The 19,589-nt window shown below is 39.3% G+C and overlaps 1 protein-coding gene across 2 annotated transcripts in view; it reads left to right on the forward strand.

The window, feature by feature from the left end:
* The window catches only part of LOC128534463 (thyrotropin-releasing hormone-degrading ectoenzyme-like), a 204,486-nt gene that overhangs the window by 106,740 nt on the left and 78,157 nt on the right, over nucleotides 1-19,589 (forward strand). For both annotated transcript variants that reach the window (XM_053508894.1, XM_053508893.1), the window contains exon 6: nucleotides 10,260-10,373. In XM_053508894.1, coding sequence (XP_053364869.1) covers nucleotides 10,260-10,373 — 114 coding nt within the window. The remainder of the gene's footprint in view (nucleotides 1-10,259; nucleotides 10,374-19,589) is intronic.

Genomic DNA, 19,589 nt, shown 5'->3' on the forward strand with positions numbered 1-19,589 from the left:
AATGTTGAATCATTCATGGATATTACTTGCCCATTATAGGAACTCAGCTGGGAATTATTGCCACATCCCTCATACAGTTCTGACCTCCAAGCCATTTCCACATGCTTGGCCCATTAACGGAGTTCCTGGGAAGCCAGCGTTTCAGACGTGAATCAGGCAGTCTGATCATGGATTTAGCATACAAAAAAAAAAAACTTCCTATCCTAATGGTATCAAAGCATTAGTGAAACACTGGGATAAATGGATTAGTGTAGTAGCGGATTATATGGAGAAACAAAGGGAAAGTTTTTACTCTGTTACTGTGTTTTGGTATTCTGCACAATCTAAAAGTCAAAAATCCCAGTTTGACTTGATATAACATGTACCTTTAAATGCTACACCTTGCTGCTTTGATGTTAATCTTTTCTTGGGACCAGCACGCAAACTTTACCCTACCACTGCATCCTCTGGCTGTCACTTCTTGTTTGGTTTTGTCAAGAGCCATTGGTGAGAACCTTACAATAGTTAAATTAGATTTTCTGGATTCTACCAGTCAGTCATTTGAGCAAATCATATAGCGGCGTGGGTGTGATGACAGAAAAGCCCTGGAGCACTATGCTGCCAGTCAAGGGAGCTTGTGCGTCTGTAGATTATAGATAAACCCAGGCAGATATTTACACAGTTACTGAATCTCTTTTACAGGTGCCGCCTCTATGTGTGAGGTATAGATATTTATTCTTGACATTTGTGGTTATATTCAGGTCAAAAAAAAATAAAAAATCACACTTTCAGCTCTGTAGTCTTCACACGACTCCTCTATGCCATGTTTATTATAGTGCTCAAGGCTTAGTGAAGGGAAGAGATATTTTAAAATATTAAGCCTTTTCTTAAGGGATTATTATTGAAAGAAACATTAATCAAATAAACATCACTGCATATGTAGCAACATGGTGGTGTAATGATGGCCTCAAACCTCCAGGGTTCAGACCTCAGATATGTGTTGGTGTTTGCCTTGTGTTTGGTGGGTTTCCTCCTGGTATTCTGGTTTCCTCCCACAGTCCAAATAGAATGCAGATTAGGTTAATTGGCTTTCCCAAATTGCCCGTAGGATGTGAATGAGTGCGTGCCCTTTGATAGCCTGTCCAGGGCCTTCTGTCCTCGACCCTGTACAGGATAAGCGCTATGAACAATGAATAAATGAATGAATGAATGATTGAGTTATTCCATATGTTCACACTGCCTGTGCAACATGTAATGACAAAGACTGCTGGCCGAAATGTTCCAGAATTATAACCCAGTCAATGTTATGCACGTTAGTTTCCAATTTCTCCACATAGCGTCCACCTGCTGAGGAGTGTGTATTCGCGAACAGCAGGGATAATTAAGGGTGAACAGGCTGTAAATAAGAGTGTATGGAAGAGTCAGAGGAGTTTAACACCATAGCTCCAGCGCTCTTCTCTCCTCATTAGCAGTAGACACGCTCTCTGTGGGAATTTGCATGAGCTGTACATATTAACCTTCCAAACATTTAGTGTTCGACTTGGGTCAAAAAATAAATAAATAAATGAATGAATAAAAATATATTCTCAGCTCTTACAAGATTCCTTCGAGTCTCTACACTACTGTATGCTTACGTTGATGCTCAGGCTTCAGTAAGTGGATGGGAAAGGCGTTTCGGAAATATAACCCTCTGTACTCTCCTTGTTAGCAACACACACACACACACACACACACACACACACACACATAGAGTAATCAAATTAAGATTAAGATGTCTGTACAGTGCACCCATTCAGGCATATAGGCCCAATTACAGTACCGAGAGCTGGAGTGAGTGTTTGGGGGTGGGGTAGACAGAGAGACTAAGGAGTGTGTGAGTGTTAAAGTGATATTACCTGCCAAGTTCATATAAATGCTTAAGCAAGTTCCTCTTCTTCAACCCTTTCTCTCTGGAGAGTTCTTTCTGGTTGTTGATTGATCACCGTGAGCTGTATTTAAAGTCAACGACTTATGTCTGGGTGTTTTACAGTTTTCTTTTACAAGATTTACCGAAGGGGGAAGGTTATGCGTATTCGGAGATCGGTTAAGCATCTGCTTAAATCACGTTTCTGGTCTGCCTGTTCCGATTATTCAACATAAAGTGTGTATGGTTCATGCCTCTGACTTTTTCAAGTCTTTTTCTGATGTTTTTTTTTTCAGCATGCCTAGACCACCACTTTTTTTTAGACCGCTGCCCCAAAAGCACTTGTTTCAACTCCATTCATCCATCCATCCATCCATCCATCCATCAGTGGATACATTTATCCATTCATCAGTAGGTAGGACCTCCAGTCATATATCTAAGGACCTTGGCGGCCAGTGGTGGCTAACATAGTATTTATTCCCATTTATTCCCAGAGGCCTTACCTACCCTAAAATGGAAATAAATACTATAGTAATCACCATGCTATGGTAATCATTTACGTAATTATATACATATACATGACGTGGTTTTATATGTACACTATATTGGCAAAAGTATTCATTCACCCATCCGAATAATTGAATTTTGGTGTTTCAATCACTTCCATGGTTACAGGTGTAATAAAATCACCAAGGCATGCAGATCGCTTCTACAAACATTTCTAAAAGAATGGATTGCTCTCAGAAGCTCAGTAAATTCCAGTGTGGTGCCGTGATAGGAATGCCACCTGTGCAATAAGGCCAGTTGTGAAATTTCCTCGCTACTAAATATTCCACATTTTTATTGGTATTATAACAAAGTGGAAGTGATTAAAAACGACAGCAACTCAGCCACAAAGTGGAAGGCCACGTAAAATCACAGAGCTGGGTAAGCGGATGCTGAGACGCTTCGTGCACAGAGGTCGGCAACTTTGTGTAAAGTCAATAGCTACAGACCTTCAGACTTTATGTGGCCTCTAGATTAGCTCAAGAACGATGCATAGATAGCTTTATTGAATGGGTTTCCATAGCTGAGCAGCTGCATCCAAGCCTTACATCCCTAAGTATCAGATGAAGTGGTGTAAAGCATGTCGCCACTGGAGTGACAAATCTGAGCTGTCTCGCATTCTGATGGATGAGTCTGGGTTTGGCGGTGGTAAAGAATTCCCTTAAACACACTTTTAAACCTTGTGGAAGGCCTTCCCAGTAGAGGGTTAGGATTTGGGTTAAAGCTATTACAGCTGCAAAGGATGAGCCAACATCATATTAAACCCTATAATTAAGAATTGGATGTTACTCAAGTTCATATGCATGTGGAAAAAAGCCAATGCAGCTCAAATCACTGAAATGCTGGACATAATAAAGGGTTTTTTAAAACGCCCAGTGCACCACAGACTACCACACACAGGGCCAGGCAAGTAAGGAGCGCCCATGGGATTCACTAGATGAACACGTTCAATCCACAGAGTCCCCACCCTGCAGCCCACAGCACCCAAAGGATGCCAGTGTCCTGGCTCCAGCTTGACACAGCACACCCCTAGAGGTTTTGTGGGGTCATGCAACGAGGGGCCAGCGCTGTCCTGATGGCGTAAGGGGAACCCGAGCAATACTGGGCATAACGTTTTGTGTTGTGATGCTGTGGCTAATTGGTGTATAAGACTTATACGACAGTAAGTACAACAAAAGCTGTACAATATACAGCTAGATATTTTATTTTATTCATTTCATGATTGAAATAGTCTTGTTCTTTTTCCAGCATTTTTGCATCATCCAACAGGAGGGAATTGGACCTAAGACATTTAACCACACTACCATGAGTATTTGTTTACAGAAAAAATGTTTTTTCTAGATATACTGTAAATAAATAGCTGAATACATCTTCATGCAGTCTTTCAACATGTATATACTTCCATAAGGCAAGAAAATTACAACTTAGCTAGGGACTTGGTTACCAGACTAACTAAAGCACTACAAAACATTTACCCATCAGCCCCATGAGATGCAGACCAGTAGCAGCTCACTATCACTTGAAGATTGCTATACAACAACACAACAGATTGTGTCTTAATTTGGTGCAACAAATTAGGAATGAATTTTACCAAAGAGTCAAAGTTAATAGTTTATCTTATTTGAATTTTAAGTGTAGAAAAACAGGCAGCATGTGTGGAGGTTTAATAACTTGAGGGTTAAAATAGGTTGAGATCGAGGCAGCATGGTGGTCCGGGTTCGATTCCCGCCTCGGGTCTGTTTGCATGGAGTTTGCATGTTCTCCCTGTGCTTGGTGGGTTTCCTCCATGTCAGTCCAAAGACAGAAGCCTGTAGTGTGTAAGTGAGTGTATGTGCATAGTACGCCCCATGCCCAAAGTCTCCTGGGATTGACTACAGGAAGAGGTGGGTAGTAACGAGTACAGTGAAACCTTGGATTACGAGCATAATTCGTTCCGGAAGCAGGCTCGTGTTCCAAAACACTCGTAAACACTCGCAAATTTTCCCATAGGAAATAATTAAAATTATTCGTTCCACAGCCCAAAAAAATTAAATACATAAAAATAATAAACACAAAATATAAAGTAAAAATAAAACAAATTAGCCTGCACTTTACCTAAAAAAAAAGTCAAAATAAATTCAGATAGATAAGTGTTTCCATTTATGCACACAGGCGCTGTGTGTAATACTTTAGATATTCTTTTTTTTTGCCAGAGAAATGCAGCCGGTGGATCTACTGCGTGACTGTGTTTCACCAATCAGATGTAGCAACAAAAATCACATGACCCACCGTTAACCAATAACCAATAACTGCATGGCGTCAAATGACCAATAGGATTTTTTTTTCTTTTTCCTTAATTTGCTATTTTGTAAAGGTATTTTGTTTTATCCATTTATTTTATTATTGGGTAATGTCGTAATTTGTACATTATTATCATTTTGTCGGACTGCTTACATAATTTCTAAAAATAAAATTAATCTGACATTATGATAAAACAATTACTTAGTACTTGAGTATCTTTTCACCAAATACTTTATTACTCTTACTTGAGTAATATTTTGGATTTTGAAATACAGATACTCTTACTTGAGTACATTTTTTGGCTACTTTACCCACCATACAGGATAACACCGCATGGACTGATAAGGTTAAAATTGGATTTGCTTTGTTGGCACAAAAAACAACAATATATTTTAACCAATTTTATATGAAAGAAATGTATCTCCCCTTGATTGATTGGAATTCAGTGCTATTCAGTGTAGCTGAAATTCTTTTGCTGATCCCATCATTTAATTTAGTGCACTCATAATCGAAGATTCTGAATATGCAATATCTCTGAAAAGATTCTGAAATTGTATTTTTCTTTGCAGATATGAAATTTTGCCTCTGCAGTCAAATCGATAAATATACCAATGCTGAAAGTTCATGCTCAATTATTTAGATCTTCGAAAGTTTTTGTTTTTGTTTTACTTTCTACTTGTGAACTGTCAAGTGTACAGATGCAAATGTAAAAGCTCAACACAGCAAGCTCAGGCTGTTTGAGGACCTTTTGCATTTTGTAATATAGTGTATATTTTAAGAGATGCCTCTAAAACAGTTTAAATTGCCTTCACATTTCACAGAACAGGTAGTCATAATATTTCATGTGCTACTTTATTCTTTATAAAAAAAATGCATCTGCTTTATTTTAGCTGGGTAAATTTAATGCATTATTGTGTGATGTCTACTATTTGCAATTTTTTCCACTTTACTGAGGTGAGTTTAAAAGTCTCCAATAAATCCAAACTTTAAATTTTTATAGTTTATATTCATGAGTAAAGGAAGGCTAGTGCCTGCTAAAAAAAAACACATTCACACAAACCAGTCACAGAATCACTTCCCCCGTCCTTAACAACTCTTTATTAATTTAATTTATTAATTAAAATTATTCCAAATTGCGCGTGAAGCGCCGTGCTACTATATGTTTAAATTTTTCATTACTGCTAGTTAATGTAGGTCCAAAAACATAGTGACTAACTTTTTACTAGATTTCCACTATGTGTTATTAGGGATTCGACTATGGAACAGTCAGTTAGCGGAGGCTATTCTAAAGCAGAATAAGTGAACGAGACTGTAATGGGTTCGGCCCTTGTGCACAGGTGGCACCACAGACACACGGACACGAGGCGAGGTCTTACAGAAAAAAGAGTAATTTTATCAAGGAAAAATTGGGTTGGAAAGGGTTAAAGGAGGGAGAATAGAAAGAAATGGGCGGAGTGCACGTGCAGATCCGGTGGCCAGTGCCCAGATGGCATGAGGACACACGGCTGGCGAAAAGCAACGGTGGGAGAATGGCAGGATGAAGCATGTGGAGGACTGCATGCTCCCATGACGACGACCTCTCCCGCTGTCACAAGCCAAGACCGGCCCCTCCCAGCTCACTCTGTGTGCGGCCACAGGTGGGGTCTCTCCTGGATGTCCGTCGGCTAGGCGGCATTCCCAGCGGGGATCTGGGGCCTTAATGCAGCCCTCCTCGCGGTCTTTTTTACTTCGGCGGCTGGAATGCGAAAGCGGGCTCTACAGTATGTGGGAGTGCGGGTGCTCATGCTGCTCTTTCCCGTGTTGTCCTGCTCGCGAAGATCAAAAGGGCGGCAAGTCTCTGGGACGGGTAACATCGCCCCGGTTGTGTGCCACTCTCTAGGAACTTCACCTCTAAGGTTTATTATTCTAGCTTTTTGGCTACATAGTACTGGCAAGAATATAAACTCGCCTTCACCCCATTCATATTTGAAACCAAAAGAAAATAATATAGAAATTTATATTAGCTGCATGCAGGCTCTCCACCGGTGTCCCCCAAAGCTTATTACGTAGTCCTCTTCTGTTCTTCTGTGAGGCTTGATCTCATGGTAAGATCATGCTGTATCTTCACACAGGTTTTTATACAGCTATGTGGATAAAACACAATTCATCCTTTCTTTTCATAAAACACTGCTCAAATTGGTTAAGTCACTTGATTTTTCATTCATTTATTTATTTTTATTTTTTGATTCTCTGGGTAGGCCGGTTTCCTCCCACTGTCAAAATACATGCAGATTAGGCTATTTGGCATTCCCAAATTGCCTGTAATATGTGAATGAGCATGTGAGTGTGTGTATGTTTGTGTGTGCCCTGCGATGAACTGGTACTCCATCCTGGGATGGGCTCCAGGTCCACCAAGTGGTATGGACGATGAATGAGTAAGTGAGACCCAGTTGGTAGATGGCCATGAGCACCCTGAGTTTCAGACACTCTCTGTTGCCTGGGTATGGAATTCAGCAGCATTTTTGGATACTCTGAGATTCCCCTGATGACCTCTGCGCTGATCTTCCCCGACTGCAGTGGCCCAAGCAGTTGCTCTGCCAAATACAGGAATATACAATGCTGATGGGAAGTTTTCTTAAAATGCATTTAAACCCTTTTCTCATTGTTCTACACACAGTATTCCACAAAAATAAACACAGGAATACAGCAGAATTAGTTTTTAGGCTATGTTCAAAGGTATCAGTATATCTGTATATCACTTATCCTATGCAGGTTTGCAGGAGCCTATCTTAGACTCTGGGCACTAGGTGCGGGACACCCTGGACAGGGTGATGATGTAACGCAGGGCACACAAGCACACACACTCACACACACACTACAAGAAATTAGGAAACACCAGTTAAATCATGTCTTTGGATTGTGGCAGAAAACCGCAGTGCACCAAAAAGCATACACACTCCACAAACGAATTGGACCCTTGATCCTAATCGCTACACCACAGTTCCTTCATTTTCTCCCCCAAATTGTCTGTTAAAATAGATAGCAACTCACGTAAAGCCTGTAAGTTAAATCGTCACTGTAGGTTATTAATTCACTCACTTTCTCACTCATCATCTATACCGCTTTATCCTGTATACAGGATCGCGGAGGACCTAGAACCTATCCCAGGAGGGTTTAGGCACATGATGGTACCCTTCCTGGATTCACACACTTTCACAAAATTTGGAATGCAAATTAGCCTAATCTGCATGTCTTTGGACTGGAAATCAGAGTACCCGGAGGAAACCCATCAAGCACAGGGAGAACATGCAAACTCCATGCACACAGACCCAAGACGGGAATCGAACCTGGACCCTGGAGGTGTTAATTGTTTTTGCTATGTCAGCAAAAATTGAGTTAACGGAGAAAAGTATGCTGTAACTCAATAAGCTTAGATATTGCACCTTTCTTTTGTACAGTGCTTTCCAGACTCCAGCTCATTAAAAATCTATCAATATCCATAATCCTGACTTTATACAATATGTAGCTTAAGGGTTATTTGATCATATATCTATGAATCAGTGACTCCACTGCTAAACCCTTGGCATTTTTTTCAACATATTTTGACTGTTTCAGGCTGTCTTGAGTATTTCTCTTTTATTCAACAAAAGTGGATGAGTTCCATCATTCCATCTGCAAAGAGAAGCTCAGCCTCTCACTTCTCAAAACCAGCAAAAGCCATTCTGAGCACACAGGGCCTGTCAAAGTAGAAGCAGCCCTCTGAGATTGAGATAACAGCCTATTCATATACAATACACACTAACTTGAAAGTAGGAGCACTTTTAAGCGGTGCCTGTCTAGTGCATGACTGTCCCTGAAAGGATGCTTGGGATTCTTTTGCATGATAAAAGAACCTTGGCTTGCAGAAAAATGTGTGTGTTTAGAGATGGGGGGAGAACTGTTTGCCACAAGAGGCCAATGCCAATCTCCAGGCTCAGCAAAGCAAAACCTAAACAATCTGTCAACTAAATTCTCCCACCTTCAAAACAGGCTAGCATTTATTTCACATTCATTAATACACAATAAATATTATAAAGAATTATTTAGACATGGAGTACTGTACAGATTGATTGATCCATAACAGAATGCATCTTCTGTCTATAAAGCCAATTTCTCTCACTTTTGTTGGGAGTGTACAGTATGTACAAAGTCACACACAAAAAAAAAAAAAAAAAAAACTGGGTGAGGACCATTGCATCAGTTAAATGAAAGAAGAATATGTTATTGCATCCTGTTTTAAAATAAGAAGCAAGATCACTGTCTAATGACCATAATAACCAAGATATCTTAAATGTTATGGGGGAAAAAAAGAGTTTCACCAGATAGAAAAGCCGTGTACAAGGTTTTTTTCTCTCTTTCGCTTATGATGTGCTTGATTCAAACCGAGACTTTTAAATGTGGAAAATAATAGAACACATTTATGCGAGCACAAATTCTCCTTATTTTTTTGATACACTAATGCTCTTATCCCAACATTTCACTAGTTTCTACCATCAAGGTAGAACATTTTCTCAATCGCCGGAGCAATGATCTGACTGCCAGAGTCACGACTAAAGTGCTGGACTTCCTGGAACTCCATTAATGTTCCAAACATGTGGAATAACTTTGAGCGAGGTCGGGACTGTACCGGGGATCTGGAAATAACTACCAGCCAAGTTCCTGTAATGTGCAAGTGGTGTTGGTAAATGATTGTTTGTAAAGTTCCTATAGACAGATGTGTATCGTATACAAGTTGGTGACAAACTATCCATCAATTTTTATTAAGCAGGTGTTTCACTTACCAAATGTCCATGGGAAAGGACTGCAGTGGGCTCGAAGCCACCTCAGCCTGGATCATCATTAACGGACATACGGCCTTCTTTAAAATGTTTGCACAATTTAATTGTTTTACCCGGGGCTAAGAGTCTTATCACTATACTGTGCGTGAAACCTTCTTGCCAATCATGTCAATCAGTTATATGATTTAGTTCACAAGAAAGTTCATCATAAGTCCCGGTTTGACCTGAACGCCCCACATAGTATTATTTGAAATTTCTATAATAATTATAACATATCTTCCATTGTAGCTGAAAACTTCTGTAATCTTATGCGTAAAGATAGCATGATTTAATTAACAGAGAAGAATGATAAAATGATCTACACTTTTCAGGACAATAAGCAGTTGATACAGTCGATATGGTGACATTAAATTTGATTAGCCACTGCAGCAGTAGTCTGGGGTTTGGCTTTATCTTAGCATTCAGTACGTTATCAGAACACCATAAACTCTTAGTTTCTCTTAGTTTTACTTGTTCATAAAGTAGCACTGTCTGAAGTATTTTAGCAGGATAATAAAGACACACTGGAGCATGAAGTGTAGCATATATTGAGGTCTGTAATACACTATATACTGTACAGTATGCGATACTGATATTCTTTTATTACTTGACCCCAACATAAAAAAAAAACGGCTGCCAGTCCCCTCATTACAGAATGTTAAACCCGAATAAGTATGTAAAGATTGTGTGTCTTTGTGTGTTCTTCTTTTGTGCAGTGGTTTGGAGACCTGGTTACCCCGGTATGGTGGGAAGATGTATGGCTCAAAGAGGGTTTTGCTCATTTCTTCGAGTACGTTGGGACCGACTTCCTCTTCCCAAAGTGGAATATGGTAAGATCCTCTGATTTGTTTTCGATGAGTAGCATTTTGGCACATCACCCAAAAAGCACCACTCATGCTCTTTCCATAGCCATGCTACTGATCAACTGATTATGATTCCACAAGACCTCTCACAACCCCCAAGGGTTACTTTAAGTTATATACATTAGCTTTTCTGTGGGATCAGACCAGATAGACTGGCCTTTGGTACCCATGAACAGAAATTTGTCATGTAGCACACATTTGAAAGTGAAGTTGATGCAAATACGCAAAACTGGCCTGGGCTTATGTTATTTGGGGACAAAAGACCCAAATAAAATAAAAACACATCATCAACAAGGATTCTATGGTGACTTAGCACAGGAACTTAACTACGAAAGAAAACAGGCAACCTCCAGTTCCAAAATATATGTATATTGTGGAGGGGCCCAAACAAGCACTTCCTCAAATGACCACTAGGGGCTGGCTCCAAAAGTGAGTCAATCCCTACAGAGCCCTATGTTAAATGTTCATCTTTATAACTAAAATAACTCTTTATGTCCTAGTACAAAAATAGTTTTGGTCTCTAAATCTAGATTTTACAACTATACAGCGGGATTTGTTATGTTGAAAATATATAAAGCCTTAAAATTATGTATACTTAGGGTTTCTGGTTTGAGTGACATCTGCATTGCAGTTGTCAAACCATGAATTTTTTTGCTATGTATCACTTGAGCTAATTAGCGTTTAAGTTACCACACGAAATGTAGGAGTTGACATGGGACGACTTGTAGGTTATGGATGACTGAGTTTAATCAAGTATGAACTATTGTTAGCTGCCTTAGCTAGCTAAGGCAGGGTAGCTACGTAAGCAGGTTTGTTCCAACTAACAGCCAGCCTCCGTTCTTGTAAGCCGTTTATTTGTTACATTTAGGCATTTTTTCAGACACCCTTATCCAGAACGACTTACATTCTCATCTCATTATACAGCCGAGCAGTTGAGGGCCTTGCTCAAGGGCCCAACAGGGACAACTTGGTGGTCGTGGGATTTGAACCTAGTACCTTCCGAACCAAAGTCGAATGTAGTCTACTGCGCTAACCCTGACATATTTGTTACCCACAAGTTAGCTTCAGAACTGCTCTTTAGAAAACCTATATGTAAAATCACAGACTCCAGTTCTTATACAGTGTTATGAACATTAGCTGGACATTAACACTCATGAACAGCAAGACACATTGACACAGAAATCTGGAATATAAATACACTAACTTAACACATGTCCAGGAAAGTTTAGTTCAGCAACTTCCTGTTTGGCATTTCCCTGAGAGTCACAACTGTTTAGTCCTTCATCATGATGAGGAAAATCAAAGTGCTTTCAGCGAAAGGAAGACGGAGATGTTTGATGACTTGTACCAGTCAGATAATAGACAAAAATACATTATGCATTTAATTTCGTGCAGTTAAAGATGCTGTTATGAACAATCAAAGCTTTTAAAAAAGTTTTAAAAGTGTATTTGCCGCAAACCCCCAGTACAGTGAAACGTGTCATTATAACTACATTAAAGCTTTTTTTTTCCTTTTACCGTGAAAAAACATTAGCATATCCAAGGAGACTGAAAAAATGAAAAGCTCTCATAATTGTTATAAAATATGCGATACATCTTTGATGTTTGGGGCTGTTTTATAAGAAGCTCATCCGCAAGTTCATCGAAGATAGATTGCATTGTAAAGTTTCTTTTTTTTTTTACTCTTTTTAAACCAAAAGGCTGATTTACTAGGATGATTTTCTCAGCTCAGCTCACAGTTCACCTGGGGGGTGGGGGGGCAGGGTGGGGTGGGGGGGCAGGGTGGGATGGGGGGGCGGGGGTATCAAGAGGTTCTATGTAGAGGATTGCTCCTAGATCCCTCTGCAGTTGTCATCCAAACTCCAGTCTTATCCACAAAGGGCTGCAGGCTTTCACTCCAGCCACACAGGAGACACACTTGATATTTAACTGGAGACCAGAGACTGGTTGAAATGAAAACTTGCAGCTGTGCCAACTCTTGGCGCATAAGATTGAAGACCCCTTGCAATACACAAAGAGGCTTGATGCTGTTTTCTTTCTTGTGGAGGCATGATAAAATATTCATAGTAGGGGATGTTAAAACCAGTGTTTTCCAGAACAAAAAAAAAAGAGTCGCGTGATGTGAGCATGTCTGGCGGAGAGTTCAGAAGCAACGCACTCTTTATTTTATCTCGCACATTCTCGATGATGGCTGGCTGTGCTATTTGATGGGAGGTCTGAAATCTTCTAATAGCTCGGGAATAGAACTACTCAGGTATGTGCATTATACATGAGTAATGCATTATGGTCTTAGTCGAATAAAAGCAATGGTGTATGGGGACAATTACACACATATGAAGACAGATAGACAGCTGCATTTGTGATTTGTATTTTTGTGCCCGTAATGCTCTATTGGATCCATTCCACATTTCCACTGAATACCAAACAGGGCAAACAGAAAAGCTACAGAATGAGGGAGAGAGAAAGAAGCTCAGTCTGAAACGGTGAGCTCACCACCTCTAAGATGAAAGGTCACCGTGTCAAGGTCATGGGTCTAATACCTGTCAGGCATTACCTACGCACAGTCTTATATCACCTCAACCGTAGACAGATTTGGGGATACTCATCTGTCCCAGGCCAAGGGACTAAATGCAATTGTTCTCTGTGGACAAGAGACTTCCTCCCACCTCTACTAGGACCTTAAAACTTCTTCTCTCCATGACCTTGTTTAGTACTTGAAAAGATGGGAGGTAACTGAGTACATATACATCACTTCTGTACTGAAGTACATATTTCATATACTGTATCTGTACTTTACTTAAATCATTTTCTTAAATTATACTTTTTTTCTTTTACTCCACACAAAAAGTACAGCAAGTGTCTGTACTTTTACATAATTACATTTTTGCATAACATAACAGAAAGGTCTTGGAAATCTAAATCAGAGCTGGTTACAGACAGTGATGAAAACAGCATGTTCACAGATGGGAAGCATGGAGAGAGAGAGAGTTTTACTATGAAAATATCTACTGTGAGCTAACACAAGAAGGCGAGTACAGTATGTCTAGATCTGAATCAATAAAATGATGTGAGACATCAGTCACACACAAGGATTGTGAAGAGAAAACACAAAGTTGCTCACAAGTGTAGTAGGTAGCAGAGCACCTCCAAGGTGCTACAAGACCAGAGATTTACTTTGTGATGTTTTATGCTGGTTGCCGTTCCTGACACTTGGTTGTCCTCCCTGACACCCTCCAATTTTATCCAGCCTTGGGTGCCATGTGGAAGGCTTGGGTTCGATTCCTGCCCAAACCCTAGATGCAAGGGTCGAACCTTAGCCACTAGATAGAACGGCTGGGGTTTGGGCAGGAATTAAACCCGAGGCTTTTACATTTCAGTGGATTAGTGGATTAGTATTCAGCCTAAGTGCTGTGCACAAACAAGAAAATAATTGACTTACCATTTGCCTTTACCTGTCAATAGTAATCTAGCTATATTTTAATAATAATAATCATAATAATAATAATAATAATGAAACAACAGAATGTTAATCTGAAGGAAATATGTAAAAATTTTGTAAAGTTTGTAATTCCTAAGGATTCTTTGGAAGTTTGAGATAAGTTGTGCCCAAGATAGGAAAAGGCTACAAGGTAAGTGTTTGCATGTCACAGTGACCACTGTTGAATCAATTCCGAGGAAATGGAACCTGCGTCATAGCACCCACACAGTGACTAGACAAGTCTGTCCCTCATGTCAGATCAGGAAGGGGACTGAAGAAGAAAGGCCATGGTGGAAATACAGGAAGATAGCGTAAGACAACATCCCAACATAAGAACAAACTTTACCTTTCAGCAGGACTATGATTCCAAGCACACGTCTGAAACAGCGCAGGTTGTTGTTGAAGAACAAAAACACACAACAAATTTTTAAAAATGTAGTTTTACAAAGTACATGTCTATAAAGTTTTAAAGTTGCGAAGTTGAATAAACAAGTCCTGTGATTCGAAAAGCTTGCTGGCACCAGGAAAGGCAGTCAAACACACAAACATGTTGTCTGTCAGAAATTCTCTGATTATTAACAGCAAAAGAGAGTTTTTACATGCTTGATCAAATCCAGAGATGAACTAGGAGGAAGAAAGAGAAAAACAGAGAGACAGAGAGAGAGAGAGAATAAGAAAGAGAATGAGGACGAGAGTATGGGAGAGTTAGCACCCTAAGAAAATGATGCAATAGGATTAGAACACAAGAAGGTAGTAGCAATTTAAGATTTAACACATTGATATCAGATCCACAGGGTCGAAAGAGAAAGAGAGAAGTATTTAAGCCCTTTTATATATAAATCAGTTACATTTGATTAAATTTTAATTCAATTTTTGTTTTTAATTTATTTTGTAAAGATCTATTGACAGTGTGACTTGAGAACAAAAATACTGACTAACAGTCAGTTTAAGTCTCATTTCTGGTCCGGAAGAATCATATGCTTGTAGTGGGGTAGAACACTAGGAGCTGTATACTGTATAAGCTTTATACGGGAATGACAAAGTCTCTTGATTTGAACTGTGTAGGTACGGATTTACAATAGGGATCCCAGCAGCATGAGCTAGAATGTATACGTACTAACATTGTTCTTGTTGCTGCAACAACTCACCTCTAACAGGGCTTTATCTTGATTACATTCACTGACTCATACAGTAACTATATATTTGAAATATGGTAGGGACGTCTGTGTCGACCTTCTCTGCTTGTTTGGTATGGTTTAATATGTTTATGTCACTAAAGCAATTATAGATTGAAATAGTCCACCTCCTAAATGATGACTGGCTCTTTAAAAACCATTGTGTCTGGTGAGTGGTGTCCTAGTGTAATAAAAGCAATTTAAAGTGTTTTATTCCTAAACATTTAAGCATGTAAAGTTTTGTGACATGTACGACTGAAATGACGAAATTTATTATTAACTTTACTGTATGTGATGAATGTTTCTACATTGTAGTGCAGTTACAGTACAGCTTATTACAAAATGTACCAAATTACAAAAGATGGAGAAAAAAATCAATTCAGTTATAAATCACGGTTCTTTTTTGTAGCAATTCATGTACTGACAAAATATTTTTTTTACATTTCCAGTAGAGACGAGCTGGTCAGTAACCAGCGTTAGAATCCGCCCACGCACGCGTACTTGCCGCCGCTCAAAGCGCATGCTCATTGTTCAGTTTTAAAACTTTGGAGCTGTTTGAGGACGTAAGACGGTGCTGTTACTTCATAATGCTACAGATGGCTCAATCTAAACTATTTATACATTTTTATCCCATGTGGTAGGAGTGAAATATTTGCTAAGTTTATTTAGAAACAATAATTATAGGAGAGAAATTAGTTAAAGGTCAGTCAAAGGTTAAACTTTTGGCTTTTAAGTAAGAAAACTAATGTTATAAGGAAGGCTCCATTTAATTACTCTTTACATTTACATTTTACATTACACTCTTTACTTATTACATTTATATGTTTTTAAAGGTATAAAATTGGAATCAAATCAGGTGATAATGTAATATTGAATCAAAATATAACGAAAATCATGATACTTTTAGAATCGCAATTTGAATCGAATCATTACTTAAGTCTTGTGATATATTGGGAGGTGAATGGTGATTCCCATCACTACAAATTACTGCTGTGATTAAAATGTCACCCGCACTATGCAACATTTATAATATATACTCAGCTGCATTCACTCAGTATAACCCTTAACATCCAAGTAAGAGTTATAACACTAACATAATAATAAAAAAATATATAGAAAAAATGAAAAAACTGAATCACTGGCCCTCCAAAAAATGACTTTGAACTTAATCAGGTGAACTTAATCAGTTTCTCAATGGCACAAACAGCCATTTGACTTTCAGTAATGACCTGATGTGATCATTTTGATTAGCTCAGCATGAGAAGCTGGAGCATTTCAATCCCTAGTTGTGTAAATGACGCAAACAATTAACTATGGGTAGTTGGGTCAAAAGATCTCCTGGATAAAGTCAGTTTTTAGAGTAAAGTTTATTATTAAGAAGTAAAAGGTATTTGGTAGAACACAGACCTTCCATGGATCAGGACGTCACTCCAAACTGGATGAAAGAGCCAGGAAGAAACTGGTTAAAGAGGCTACCCAGAGGCCTACAGCAACTCTGAAGCAGTTGTATGAATTTATGACAAAGAGTGGCCATTGTGTGCATGTGACAACATTATCACAAATTCTCCACAAACGGGGCTTGTACAGGAGGATTGCAAGAAAAAGACCTGAGCAACTAAACTTTGCAAAACACACCTGAGGACACATGGAAAATGGTGTGACTAGAATAAATTTATTTCCACAATACCAAACAATAGACTGGCAGAAATCCAATACATCTTACCATTAAACTAACACCTTTTTTGCAGGAGGGGTCCTTTTCCAAATCAGTGATTGTTTTTTTTTATCCTCTAAAAAATATAGTTCTGACATGTTATATCTTTCACACAGATGTTAAAAGTTTTACTGAGTAAATACAGCTGGATAAAACAAAAATTTCGTCTGCCATCATTTCAAGCTGCAGAGCAACAAAACTGGTCCCCTCCGGGATTTTCTTAATTGAAACAAAATTCCCAAATTGCAATTCTAGCCATAAACATAATATAAGAAAGGAAAAACTGCTCTTATGTTGAAGAGCCTCTTAATGCTGTCATGGGGAGATTGAGAAAATCACTTCAGTCTGAGTGCATAAAAAAAAAATGCAAGCAGGCTTATCAGCATAACCAAAATCAGGGCTTTCACCCCGACTGAATCGTGATGATTGTGTTCGTCATTCTGCCGCTTCACAAATCAGAGCCGGTCACAATTATCTAATGCCGTAGGCTGTATCTGCATTATTAAAAAGTCATGATTCAGGTCAGACATGCTTCCAGCTATTCTGGTAATTTTTTATAGTGCGATTCATCCATTGCCATTTTTCGAATCTCTCATTGTGCCTGCATTTATCACTTGTAATCGGGTTTATTGATTGTGTGTGTGTATTTGTATATGTGATATCTGATCAATTTTGGTCAACACACTTAGTTTGCTTCCAATAAATGGTCTCTTCTTTTCCAACTGATAATCATAAATTTAATTCATTCATTCTCTAGACTTCTTATGATACTTCTGGCCTGAGGCGAGGTACATTCTAGATGCAGTACCAATCCATTGCAAGGCACACACACACACACACACACACACACACTATAGGCAATTTGGGAACACAAGTTGCCCTAAACTGCATGGCTTTGGACTGTTTGAGGAAACCCGAGCACCTGGATGAATAACCAAGCACGGGAAGAATACGCAAACTACACACACACACACACACACGAGGCGGGAATCAAGCCCTCGACCTTGGAGATGCAAGGCCATAGTGCTAACCACTACTCCATAATGCTTCCCATAAACTTAATTATATTACTTAATCTCTGTCCTTTCTGACAGTTGACCTATAGTAGAGATTAAAATGCTGGTTACAACTGTGTATCACAAAAGCCCACTGACTTTAGTTAAAGTGGCCTGCAACCTGTCTGACCTTTGGTTTATTATGGACAAGTGGGTTACAAAGCAAACAATAAACACCATACAGCGAACACAAACGCCATGGGAAAGGTTGGAAACACCTGAACAGATTGAAAGAGCCTTAGTATTGATTCCACATCCCTGACTGTACAGTACCACAGGGAACGGCATTCTTCTCCCCAGTGGTTTGATGATTATTGTAGAACGTGCTGTGTGACACATTTGTCCAGAATCTTTCTTAAGTGCCCCAACCATGTAAGAACAATCGCCTCCACAAGCAAGGGCCACCAATTTTCCACTAATGTGTCACCTGAGTCTTGCTTAATGTCGGTAAGCTTAGCTTTTATGTAATTTATTGATGCAACCGAAATTGGCCACTAATGACACAATGAGTCAAACAGGTTTTTACCAATCATTATTAAAGGATTAGTAACCTGCACCTGCAGCTCAGCACGAGAAGGAGAAGGAGGAAGAGGAATACTGTACTGTTCTGAAGCTGTTTGCAGAGCTGTTATTATCTCTATTTCAGAGCTATTTCTTTGGGTTTAAAAAGCAAGATTATTTTGATAAAGAGGAGCCATGTGCTATGAAGACCTTAAATGACCCACACTATTATCTCCCTACAAACCTCATTGCAGAACAACGAAGCTGTTGTTCACATAAGTTCACCACCGACACACCGTTACTACAAAATTATAAATTACAAGCTGACCCCGGATACAGATCCAACATCCTTCAAAATGACTGACTGAATACACTATGATAAAGAGATATAATCATGTTTCCCAGATAGAAAAAGACTTCAGTCCAGACCTGCAGTGATCGTGATGCGGATCTGCTGGAGGCAAGGTGGATCCGAGTCAGATCCGGATCAGAGTCGTCTGTTATCTGGGTTGGGATCAGCTGATGAAATTTCACTTAAAGGTCACCTATTATGCAAAAGTCAGACATTCCTCTGTGTTATAAACCAGATTATGGATGACATGTGAGTTTGAAATCTTGGGTCTGTAATTCAAGCCTTTTTGATAGCTTTTTTTATAGTCTAAAGCTTTCCAGTAACCTGGATAGCAACAGTAGTGATGTGAGAGAAGGTCATGGACATCATTGATGTGTCTGAAAAGGGAATTCGGAGGACTTTCAAGCATTGGACGTGCCTGTGGAATGGAATAAAATTAACAGACCAATGGTAACTGATCAACCATAACAATAAAACCACAGAGAGACAAAGTGTATAACATGAATTATCTAATTACAAGGTCATTGGATAATGGAGTCGGATATATCGGGAGCTAGGAAACAGTCATTTCTTGATGTCGTTGCGTTGGAAGTAGTTAAAATTTGACCATTTTGACAAGAGCCACATTGTGCTGACAGACAAATGGGCTTGAACATCTCCAAAATGCCAGGTCTTCCAGGGTTTTTCCCAGTATGCAGTGGTTTGTTTTTGCCAAAAAAGATCCAAGGAGAGAGAACCAGTGAAGCGGAAACAGGGTCATGGGTCGCCTAAGGCTCATACAGTAGATGTGCTTGGAGAGTGAAGGCCTGCTTGGGTGGTCTAATCCCGAAGATAAAGCTATTGTAGCACAAATGAGTTGAAAATGATAAAATTGGCTATGATAGAAAGGTGTCCAGACAAACAGTCCA

Source organism: Clarias gariepinus, chromosome 12 (assembly GCF_024256425.1).
Source record: "Clarias gariepinus isolate MV-2021 ecotype Netherlands chromosome 12, CGAR_prim_01v2, whole genome shotgun sequence".
In the NCBI taxonomy this organism is placed as follows: domain Eukaryota; kingdom Metazoa; phylum Chordata; class Actinopteri; order Siluriformes; family Clariidae; genus Clarias; species Clarias gariepinus.